General features: G+C 52.2%; 1 protein-coding gene across 2 annotated transcripts in view; it reads left to right on the forward strand.

The window, feature by feature from the left end:
• Positions 1–12,455, forward strand: part of LOC123762592 (paired box protein Pax-6) — a 28,868-nt gene that overhangs the window by 7,387 nt on the left and 9,026 nt on the right. For both annotated transcript variants that reach the window (XM_045749189.2, XM_069299941.1), the window contains exons 2-4: positions 6,343–6,525; positions 7,958–8,153; positions 10,064–10,287. In XM_045749189.2, the coding sequence (XP_045605145.2) occupies positions 6,343–6,525; positions 7,958–8,153; positions 10,064–10,287 (603 nt within the window). The remainder of the gene's footprint in view (positions 1–6,342; positions 6,526–7,957; positions 8,154–10,063; positions 10,288–12,455) is intronic.

Here is a 12,455-nt window from a genome sequence, read left to right on the forward strand (position 1 = left end):
AAGGTAGTGCCACCAACTATAGGGAAGCAGACAAGCTGAAGACCAAGAAACTCTCACCCACAACGGGCCTTGGAACCAACACAACAGTCGATTAAAGATTGAATACCGAGACCTAAGAGCCGTAGCTCATCCCCCATAAGTACAACTACATGGGGGTTCAGTTTGGTGTATATACAAACACAACACAAGTAAGCAACGTGGCATATTCAACTCGAACCAAATGACAAATAAAGAAGAACATTACACTTTGAAAACAGTCATTTTCTTGCCATTGGTGGAGGGAGGAGAGAGGGATAATTACCAGGAGGCGGACTCGCAGGCGCTAATGGCAGACAATCTGCACTTCCCTCCACACAAGATGCGGCGCGGCGCTTACCCCACCCTGGAGCCTCTCTTTACTACTACCTCTAATGTCTTTAATCAACTAACCTGTTATTATTTTTTAAATGAGGTCGATAATAATGCCTGCAAAGAGAGAGAGAGAGAGAGAGAGAGAGAGAGAGAGAGAGAGAGAGAGAGAGAGAAAGAGAGAGAGAGAGAGAGAGAGAAAGAGACAGAAAGAGAGAGAGAGAGAGAGAGAGAGAGAGAGAGAGAGAGAGAGAGAGAGAGAGAGAGAGAGAGAGAGAGAGAGAGAGAGCGAGAGAGAGAGAGACCCCTCACTATCGCAGAATATTTGTGACTAGGAAGAAGCAGATAAATACAGGTTGTTGATAAATACACACCGGGTGTGTGGCCACTCTCAGGGACGGTACACAAGACACCAAGAAGTCAGCATCACCAAGAGGAACCCGAAAACCGCCCACTGCTCAACAGGGAGAGATGAACCAGGTTCTTTAATGTCCTGTAACTCTGTAACCAAACTCTGTGAGTCTCCCAGATACAATTACTTGCACTTTGGGAGAAATATTTGTGTAGCTGGTGTAGGACAGGTTGTGTTCATCACTCTGGCTGCTTTCTTCATCACCGTCACTGTTGCTCAAGCTGCTGGCACTGCTATCCACAGAGAAATGATAACGAGAAATGAGAAAAGAGAAATGAAGTCTAATAACTTCAGTGAAGTAAACCACTTACACAACTTTGTTCTTGTCGGATCTCAAGGACTTCGACTCCAAGCTTATTGTGATAAAAACAAATCCATGGGCGATCTGTGTCTTTTTTCCCGGGCTTTTGTATAGCAATCCAGAGGAACAACGTCCACGGTAACCACGGCTTCTGTAGGACATCACAGAAGCTTGACATCCACATACTTTAAAATCTTATTGTGTTCCTCTTGTGTTACTAATTCATATTTTAAAGTAAACAAAAACACAAAAAAATCAACAGCAAAAAAAGTAACGTGAACAGCGTTTCTTTCAAGAGATCTTAACGCCATAACATTGGTAGTTAGCTCTCCTTGTGCTGAAGAGACATAGTTCTCAATACGGGTTTTTTTCTTCATTTCCAATTTGAAAGGCTTCACCATTCCTAATTACCGTGTATGCTGCACCAGCCCTGCCACTAACAGGATTATATGACCCCCGTCAGTGTAGATTTGATCTAGTTCATCTTCGGCTTCTTTATAAATTTTGTCAAGATACTTATGCCTCATTTCTTGTGGTATCATGTTGGACTTTTTCGTTGTCCTCTCATCGATGATAATCCTGCATGGGGTCATCCTCCCAGGGAGGTAACCTTTCTACAGGCAGGAGCTCACGGGCTTGCTCAAGCAGGTGAAGTTCTTCGAGGCTGCAGACTGATCTGTGAGGTCAATTTTTGTTTTTCGTGTTTCCTCCTGTAAGTAGCACAGAACTCAGTTTTTCATTGCTATATTACTGTAATGAGGATCACTGGCTGGGGATCTATTGTAATGGGGATCTTAATTGCAAACTTATTCAGTTCCTTAATTTTGCTTTCAATACCGGGGAGGTACATCTCCTCTCGTAGATTAAATGTTTTGGCAGTTCTTAGGACTCCATGAATGATTGTCATCGCTTCAATTTGTATGCTTTCAAGTCTTTTAATATCGCTTTGAGTAGGTGCACAAGACTGGTGCGGCATAGTCTATGACGGAGCGCACATAGCGCATAGCCTGTGTACATCATTTTAAGCACAGCAATAGAGGCTCCATGTCCATTCCAGGTCATAGCTTTCAGTGCCCTGAGTCGACGTTTACATGTTCTAATGTTGATTGAGTTCCTATTTCTTCTCCTTGTTAGAGCCGACAGTGACGCCAAGGTACCGATAGTGGTCAACCCATTTAAATGTTTCACCATTAATTTGTAGATCTTCATTTTCTTCCCGCTTGTGATGGGAGTATGCTTTTGTCTTGTTTGTGGAGAGAGTTAAACCGAGTTTAACACATTTCCTTCCAAGGAGTGCATTGGACTGTTTAAATTTTCCCAAGGTGGGAACTTGTATTAGGACATCATCTGCATATCCCACTTGCAGAAGCCGGTATATCATGCAGGAGGATGTACACCAAGCAGAAACCGGTAAACTATGCAGAAGCCGGTACATCATGCAGGAGCCGGTACACCTTGTAGAAGCCGGTACACCAAACAGGAACCGGTATACTGTTTAGTAGCAATTGTTTGTGAATTCTTAACTGTAGCCGTCTGAAAAGTTTGAGAAGCAGAGGTGCAACAGGTACTCTGAGAGAGAACTCTGTCAACATCAGAGGCCCGAGACTGTTCAACACGCTTCCACTACACATAAGGGGCATAACTGGCCGACCCCTCACAGTGTTCAAGAGAGAACTAAGTAAGCACCTCCAAAGGATACCTGATCAATCAGGCTGTGATTCATACGTTAGGCTGCGAGCAGCCGCGTCCAACAGCCTGGTTGACCAGTCCAGCAACCAGGAGGCTTGATCGAGGACCGGGCCTTGGGAACGTTGAGCCCCAAAATCATCGCAAGGTAAACGCAAGGTAGCCTCTGTTCACTCAGTAGTGAACCTGGTTGTTAAACGATTTGTCGGGTCGTATTCCAGGGAAATATAGGATTAAAGACCTGCTCGAAACGCTATGTGTGCTAGTGGCTTTACAAGAATGTAAGAACTTTTGTATATATAAATTATGAAAAAACACACACAAGTTAGTGAAGACTGGATTATAGTAAGGAATCTGGCAGAGCCACACTACTCCACTAATCTGCTGCCTCAGCCAGGTGTACACTCCACACTGTCAGGTGGGCTGAGCCACACTACTCCACTAATCTGCTGCCTCAGCCAGGTGTACACTCCACACTGTCAGGTGGGCTGAGCCACACTGCTGCCTCAGCCAGGTGTGCACTCCACACTGTCAGGTGGGCTGAGCCACACTACTCCACGACACTGCTGCCTCAGCCAGGTGTGCACTCCACACTGTCAGGTGGGCTGAGCCACACTACTCCACGACACTGCTGCCTCAGCCAGGTGTACACTCCACACTGTCAGGTGGGCTGAGCCACACTACTCCACGACACTGCTGCCTCAGCCAGGTGTACACTCCACACTGTCAGGTGGGCTGAGCCACACTACTCCACGACACTGCTGCCTCAGCCAGGTGTACACTCCACACTGTCAGGTGGGCTGAGCCACACTACTCCACGACACTGCTGCCTCAGCCAGGTGTGCACTCCACACTGTCAGGTGGGCTGAGCCACACTGCTGCCTCAGCCAGGTGTGCACTCCACACTGTCAGGTGGGCTGAGCCACACTGCTGCCTCAGCCAGGTGTACACTCCACACTGTCAGGTGGGCTGAGCCACACTGCTGCCTCAGCCAGGTGTACACTCCACACTGTCAGGTGGGCTGAGCCACACTGCTGCCTCAGCCAGGTGTACACTCCACACTGTCAGGTGGGCTGAGCCACACTGCTGCCTCAGCCAGGTGTACACTCCACACTGTCAGGTGGGCTGAGCCACACTGCTGCCTCAGCCAGGTGTACACTCCACACTGTCAGGTGGGCTGAGCCACACTACTCCACGACACTGCTGCCTCAGCCAGGTGTACACTCCACACTGTCAGGTGGGCTGAGCCACACTACTCCACTACTCTGCTGCCTCAGCCAGGTGTACACTCCACACTGTCAGGTGGGCTGAGCCACACTGCTGCCTCAGCCAGGTGTACACTCCACACTGTCAGGTGGGCTGAGCCACACTGCTGCCTCAGCCAGGTGTACACTCCACACTGTCAGGTGGGCTGAGCCACACTGCTGCCTCAGCCAGGTGTACACTCCACACTGTCAGGTGGGCTGAGCCACACTACTCCACGACACTGCTGCCTCAGCCAGGTGTACACTCCACACTGTCAGGTGGGCTGAGCCACACTACTCCACTACTCTGCTGCCTCAGCCAGGTGTGCACTCCACACTGTCAGGTGGGCTGAGCCACACTACTCCACGACACTGCTGCCTCAGCCAGGTGTACACTCCACACTGTCAGGTGGGCTGAGCCACACTACTCCACGACACTGCTGCCTCAGCCAGGTGTGCACTCCACACTGTCAGGTGGGCTGAGCCACACTACTCCACTACTCTGCTGCCTCAGCCAGGTGTACACTCCACACTGTCAGGTGGGCTGAGCCACACTACTCCACTACTCTGCTGCCTCAGCCAGGTGTACACTCCACACTGTCAGGTGGGCTGAGCCACACTACTCCACGACACTGCTGCCTCAGCCAGGTGTACACTCCACACTGTCAGGTGGGCTGAGCCACACTATTCCACGACACTGCTGCCTCAGCCAGGTGTGCACTCCACACTGTCAGGTGGGCTGAGCCACACTACTCCACGACACTGCTGCCTCAGCCAGGTGTACACTCCACACTGTCAGGTGGGCTGAGCCACACTACTCCACGACACTGCTGCCTCAGCCAGGTGTGCACTCCACACTGTCAGGTGGGCTGAGCCACACTGCTGCCTCAGCCAGGTGTACACTCCACACTGTCAGGTGGGCTGAGCCACACTACTCCACGACACTGCTGCCTCAGCCAGGTGTACACTCCACACTGTCAGGTGGGCTGAGCCACACTACTCCACGACACTGCTGCCTCAGCCAGGTGTGCACTCCACACTGTCAGGTGGGCTGAGCCACACTGCTGCCTCAGCCAGGTGTACACTCCACACTGTCAGGTGGGCTGAGCCACACTACTCCACGACACTGCTGCCTCAGCCAGGTGTACACTCCACACTGTCAGGTGGGCTGAGCCACACTACTCCACGACACTGCTGCCTCAGCCAGGTGTACACTCCACACTGTCAGGTGGGCTGAGCCACAACCAATACCTCTCTGGAAAGTTTATTTTGTTCATTCGTAATATTATGAAAATATTCAAATTCGTGACTGGTGACAGGCGTGAGTGGTGACAGGCGTGAGTGGTGACAGGCGTGAGTGGTGACAGGCGTGAGTGGTGACAGGCGTGACTGGTGACAGGCGTGACTGGTGACAGGCGTGAGTGGTGGTCAAATGTAACAGGCGTGAGTGGTGGTCAAATGTAATGTCATGATCTTTTTCTCTGAAATTAATATATTGAGCTAAGAGGTACAAGTTTCCTGTGTCATGGTGAGGCTGGCAGGTGGTGGTGGGGGGGGGGGGGTGATTGTGGCACCAAATGTGTCACACCACATCACTCACTACACTCTCTCCCTCCTACAATCACACAGCTACACTGCTACAAGCTGCTACACTTGCAACCCCCCCCCCCTTTACACACATCTCTCCTTCCTACATCTACCCAACAAGTACAGTCGTCCCCTGCACATCCTTCATCTATCCACTCAAGGGATATACTTTTCCCCACATATCCTTCCTATACCTGCCCAATTAATACACGTTCCCCACATCCTAAACCCAGCCAATGGATGTTCTCAACACTTGTGCTCCCGGCCCACAGAACAGCTCCCACCTCTCTATACGCTGCTCTCCTCAAGAAGTGGGAACACTGACCCTACCAGTTTGACTCAACTCACACTTGTTAGCTGGTGAAGGGTGGCACACTGACACTTGGTGGTGGCCGCACACTCGCACCACGAAGGGTGGGGCTCCCACCTACGTAATTGTCTTAATTGTTATCTCGAAGTGTTGGTGGCCTCTACGTCACACATGGCTGTCGAGAATTCCACTCCGACAAAATGTATAAATGCAGCTTCTCGTTCGAATCTGTCTGATAGATATATATAGGAAGCTGTAAAGTAAACAAATAAAACTGTTTAAAAAGATGTTCAAAACCAAAACAGAAACACAAACAATCGGATCAAATATGACAATTATGCAAAACATTTGACACTTTGTCTGAAGAGCATTTGTGCTACACTGGCTTGGTGCCTTCTCTCGATAATGTGTCTCAAGACAGATCAACACTTGACCACTTTCTTCCCACTTGCAGCCTCGGTGCCGGCCTCCATCAGGGACCTGTACTCCCGGACCAGCCTCTCTACCTCGTCGTCGCCCTCTGCTGCCTCGCCCACCTCGCCGCTCGACCTCACCCGGTACTCCCTACCCTCCCTTCGGCAGTACGAGCTGGCCCAACAAATGGTCTCCCAGCAGGGAGCCGTCAGTAAGCTCCTTGGTGAGTAAATAGGCCACTGAGTTACCGCAGTAGTGGCAGGCCTGCTCAGTGTCTTCTTCTCTGTGTGTTATTATTTGTGTCTGCAGAATCGAGCTATTAGCTCTTCGACCTCGCCTTTCTAAACAATCTATTTTTCCTCTACTATATATAATATATATATTTCTCTCTTATACACACACACACACATCCCCAGGAAGCAACCCGTAGCAGCTGTCTAACTCCCAGGTACCTATTTACTGCTAGGTGAACAGGGGCATCAAGCCCACGCCCCTCTTCCTCACCATCAAGCCACGCCCTCTTCCTCACCATCAAGCCACGCTCTCTTCCTCACCATCAAGCCACGCTCTCTTCCTCACCATCATGCCACGCTCTCTTCCTCACCATCAAGCCATGCTCTCTTCTTCACCATCAAGCCACGCCCTCTTCCTCACCATCAAGCCACGCCCTCTTCCTCACCATCATGCCACGCTCTCTTCCTCACCATCATGCCACGCTCTCTTCCTCACCATTATGCCACGCTCTCTTCCTCACCATCAAACCACGCCCTCTTCCTCACCATCAAACCACGCCCTCTTCCTCACCATCAAACCACGCCCTCTTCCTCACCATCAAACCACGCCCTCTTCCTCACCATCACGCCATGCCCTACACCTTTTCAACGGTATATATGACCATATGCGTGTTGCCTCCTCTTATGCCGTGCCTCTCTCCCTCTCTCCAACTTGTCACCGTTCTTCCTTCTTGCCAGGCTTCCTCATGCTCTTTTTATACGCCACCCGATCCCTCTCTCCTCTGCCCTCTCTAACCTTACCTCCCCTCTGCCCTCTCTAACCTTACCTCCCCTCTGCCCTCTCTAACCTTACCTCCCCTCTGCCCTCTCTAACCTTACCTCCCCTCTGCCCTCTCTAACCTTACCTCCCCTCTGCCCTCTCTAACATTACCTCCCCTCTGCCCTCTCTAACCTTACCTCCCCTCTGCCCTCTCTAACATTACCTCCCCTCTGCCCTCTCTAACCTTACCTCCCCTCTGCCCTCTCTAACATTACCTCCCCTCTGCCCTCTCTAACCTTACCTCCCCTCTGCCCTCTCTTACCTTACCTCCCCTCTGCCCTCTCTAACCTTACCTCCCCTCTGCCCTCTCTAACCTTACCTCCCCTCTGCCCTCTCTAATCTTACCTCCCCTCTGCCCTCTCTTACCTCACCTCCCCTCTGCCCTCTCTAACCTTACCTCCCCTCTGCCCTCTCTAATCTTACCTCCCCTCTGCCCTCTCTAACCTTACCTCCCCTCTGCCCTCTCTAACCTTACCTCCCCTCTGCCCTCTCTAACCTTACCTCCCCTCTGCCCTCTCTAACCACGCCTCCTGTACGCGCAGTATAAGCAGGATAACTTTCATGATTGTGAGCACAATGTAAACGGCGCGTGTCCCCGGCAGGGTCGCTGCGGCCTCCTGGCATGATCGGGGGCTCGAAGCCGAAGGTGGCGACGCCGCAGGTGGTGAACAAGATCGAGCAGTACAAGCGGGAGAACCCCACCATCTTCGCCTGGGAGATCAGGGAGAAGCTCATCTCCGAGAGCGTCTGTACCAACTCCACCGCCCCCTCCGTGTCCTCCATCAACAGGATCCTCAGGTGCGTGGCCTCCCTCCTTCGTTTCCGTGTCCTCCCTCATTCTTTTTCTCATTCCTGGTCTCCTTGCTCCGTGTCCCCTAACATCAACAAGATCCTCAGGTGAGTGCCTATCTCGGTGCCTATCCTTTTCCTCCTCCGTGGACTCTATCAGTGTCTATCCTCCTCCGTGGACTCTATCAGTGTCTATCCTCCTCCGTGGACTCTATCAGTGTCTATCCTCCTCCGTGGACTCTATCAGTGTCTATCCTCCTCCGTGGACTCTATCAGTGTCTATCCTCCTCCGTGGACTCTATCAGTGTCTATCCTCCTCCGTGGACTCTATCAGTGTCTATCCTCCTCCGTGAACTCTATCAGAGTCTATCCTCCTCCGTGGACTCCCTCACTCTACACTGAGTTTTGATTCAAGTCTTTGATAAAAAAGTTGACCAAACATTCTGAGGTTTTAGAGATATCATGTCCACTGCCCCGCTCTCCTCCACTTAATATTAATATTAATTAATAAAGGGAGAAGACTTGTTACAAACAAATCAACACTTGTTGCAAATACAAGTGTTCCACCACACTGAACACGACACCTGTGGCTGAGTGTTCAGTTACCACTACACCTGTGACTGAGTGTTCAGTTACCACTACACCTGTGGCTGAGTGTTCAGTAACCCACTACACCTGTGGCTGAGTGTTCAGTAACCACTACACCTGTGACTGAGTGTTCAGTTACCACTACACCTGTGGCTGAGTGTTCAGTAACCCACTACACCTGTGGCTGAGTGTTCAGTTACCACTACACCTGTGGCTGAGTGTTCAGTTACCACTACACCTGTGACTGAGTGTTCAGTAACCACTACACCTGTGACTGAGTGTTCAGTAACCACTACACCTGTGGCTGAGTGTTCAGTAACCACTACACCTGTGGCTGAGTGTTCAGTAACCACTACACCTGTGGCTGAGTGTTCAGTAACCACTACACCTGTGGCTGAGTGTTCAGTAACCACTACACCTGTGGCTGAGTGTTCAGTAACCACTACACCTGTGGCTGAGTGTTCAGTAACCACTACACCTGTGGCTGAGTGTTCAGTAACCACGACACCTGTGGCTGAGTGTTCAGTAACCACTACACCTGTGGCTGAGTGTTCAGTTACCACTACACCTGTGGCTGAGTGTTCAGTTACCACTACACCTGTGGCTGAGTGTTCAGTAACCACTACACCTGTGGCTGAGTGTTCAGTTACCACTACACCTGTGGCTGAGTGTTCAGTTACCACTACACCTGTGACTGAGTGTTCAGTAACCACTACACCTGTGGCTGAGTGTTCAGTAACCACTACACCTGTGGCTGAGTGTTCAGTAACCACGACACCTGTGGCTGAGTGTTCAGTAACCACTACACCTGTGACTGAGTGTTCAGTAACTACACCTGTGACTAAGTGTTCAGTAACCACTACACCTGTGACTGAGTGTTCAGTAACCACTACACCTGTGACTGAGTGTTCAGTAACCACTACACCTGTGACTGAGTGTCCAATAACCCACTACACCTGTGACTGAGTGTTCAGTTACCACACCTGTGACTAAGCTACTGACAATGTTACTCCATTTTGTTTTTAGAGTGTTGGAGTCCACTAACCGCATTATTGTGTCGCCATACTCCCTGAAGCTCTGTACTACACAATAGTGTAGACTAAGATATATCTATGTCCGTGGAACGCAGAAAGAAAGGTATAGATGACGAGTAGCATTGCCAGCGCTTATCCACGGCCGTGGTAGGAGAGAAGGTATTATGAGGGGAAACGCCAAGCCTTTACGACTATATAGCACTGGGAAGGGGTAAGGATAAGGATGTGGGATGGGACGGGAGCATGGAATGGGACAAACTAAAGAATGAGTTGTTCACGTGCATCTTCTTTACTCAGGAACCGGGCAGCAGAGCGAGCGGCGGCAGACTTCGCGCGGGCTGCTGGCTACGGCCTCTACAACCCCTACGCCTTCCCTTGGGCCAACCCGGCGCTCCTCTCCCCCCTCGCCGCCTCCCTTCCCCTCCACGCCGCCGCCGCTGAACACGTCGCTCACAACGCCGCCGCCGCCGCTGCCGCCAAGGACTCCTCCGCCGCCTCCGGCAATCACTCCGACGGTGAAGGTGAGAGGGGATGTGAGGAGTAGGAGGTGCACCTACTGAGGGGTGAGGGGTCAGGTGGTGTGCGTACTGAAGGATGTGAGGGGCAGCTGTGTGAGGGGTGTGAGGGGCAGCTGTGTGAGGGGTGTGAGGGGCAGCTGTGTGAGGGGTGTGAGGGGCAGCTGTGTGAGGGGTGTGAGGGGCAGCTGTGTGAAGGGTGTGAGGGGCAGCTGTGTGAGGGGTGTGAGGGGCAGCTGTGTGAGGGGCAGCTGTGTGAGGGGTGTGAGGGGCAGCTGTGTGAAGGGTATGAGGGGCAGCTGTGTGAGGGGTGTGAGGGGCAGCTGTGTGAGGGGTGTGAGGGGCAGCTGTGTGAGGGGTGTGAGGGGCAGCTGTGTGAGGGGTGTGAGGGGCAGCTGTGTGAGGGGTGTGAGGGGCAGCTGTGTGAGGGGTGTGAGGGGCAGCTGTGTGAAGGGTGTGAGGGGCAGCTGTGTGAGGGGTGTGAGGGGCAGCTGTGTGAGGGGCAGCTGTGTGAGGGGTGTGAGGGGCAGCTGTGTGAGGGGTGTGAGGGGCAGCTGTGTGAGGGGTGTGAGGGGCAGCTGTGTGAGAGGTGTGAGGGGCAGCTGTGTGAAGGGTGTGAGGGGCAGCTGTGTGAGGGGTGTGAGGGGCAGCTGTGTGAGGGGTGTGAGGGACAGCTGTGTGAGGGGTGTGAGGGGCAGCTGTGTGAGGGGCAGCTGTGTGAGGGGTGTGAGGGGCAGCTGTGTGAGGTGTGTGAGGGGCAGCTGTGTGAGGGGTGTGAGGGGCAGCTGTGTGGGGTGTGAGGGGCAGCTGTGTGAAGGGTGTGAGGGGCAGCTGTGTGAGGGGTGTGAGGGGCAGCTGTGTGAAGGGTGTGAGGGGCAGCTGTGTGAGGGGTGTGAGGGGCAGCTGTGTGAGGGGTGTGAGGGGCAGCTGTGTGAAGGGTGTGAGGGGCAGCTGTGTGAGGGGTGTGAGGGGCAGCTGTGTGAGGGGTGTGAGGGGCAGCTGTGTGAAGGGTGTGAGGGGCAGCTGTGTGAGGGGTGTGAGGGGCAGCTGTGTGAGGGGCAGCTGTGTGAGGGGTGTGAGGGGCAGCTGTGTGAGGGGTGTGAGGGGCAGCTGTGTGAGGGGTGTGAGGGGCAGCTGTGTGAGAGGTGTGAGGGGCAGCTGTGTGAAGGGTGTGAGGGGCAGCTGTGTGAGGGGTGTGAGGGGCAGCTGTGTGAGGGGTGTGAGGGGCAGCTGTGTGAGGGGTGTGAGGGGCAGCTGTGTGAGGGGTGTGAGGGGCAGCTGTGTGAGGGGTGTGAGGGGCAGCTGTGTGAGGGGTGTGAGGGGCAGCTGAGTGAGGGGTGTGAGGGGCAGCTGTGTGAGGGGTGTGAGGGGCAGCTGTGTGAGGGGTGTGAGGGGCAGCTGTGTGAGAGGTCTGAGGGGCAGCTGTGTGAGGGGTGTGAGGGGCAGCTGTGTGAGAGGTCTGAGGGGCAGCTGTGTGAGGGGTGTGAGGGGCAGCTGTGTGAGGGGTGTGAGGGGCAGCTGTGTGAGAGGTCTGAGGGGCAGCTGTGTGAGGGGTGTGAGGGGCAGCTGTGTGAGGGGTGTGAGGGGCAGCTGTGTGAGGGGTGTGAGGGGCAGCTGTGTGAGGGGTGTGAGGGGCAGCTGTGTGAAGGGTGTGAGGGGCAGCTGTGTGAGGGGTGTGAGGGGCAGCTGTGTGAGGGGTGTGAGGGGCAGCTGTGTGAGGGGTGTGAGGGGCAGCTGTGTGAGGGGTGTGAGGGGACGCGTGTGCTTCCAACCTCTCACTAACAAACAAAACAACAATCAACCAAAGAGACATATTCTTTTTTTAGAAATAGACATGTATAATATTTGTTTAATTTACGCATCTATATTTTACGCACAATAATGTTGGAAAAACATGATGGCAGGATAGAATTTGTTTGTTTTTAACCAATATTTGCGAAATGCTGATAGTATACATTTTTATCTTTGTTAAGATAAGTAGAGTTATGTGCTCACCTCTTACCATGGTTCCATTTGACTGAATATTAACTCATTCCTTATTATCTTTATTCTTATTAATATTATTACTAATATTATTTTTAATTTACTGTATCATAATTATTATTGTTTTAAGTGTTATTGCTGTAAATACTGATAAATTATTTTCATAATTATGTTCAAGATAATAATGAACT

The sequence above is a fragment of the Procambarus clarkii genome, chromosome 5 (genome assembly GCF_040958095.1).
Source record: "Procambarus clarkii isolate CNS0578487 chromosome 5, FALCON_Pclarkii_2.0, whole genome shotgun sequence".
In the NCBI taxonomy this organism is placed as follows: Eukaryota; Metazoa; Arthropoda; class Malacostraca; order Decapoda; family Cambaridae; genus Procambarus; species Procambarus clarkii.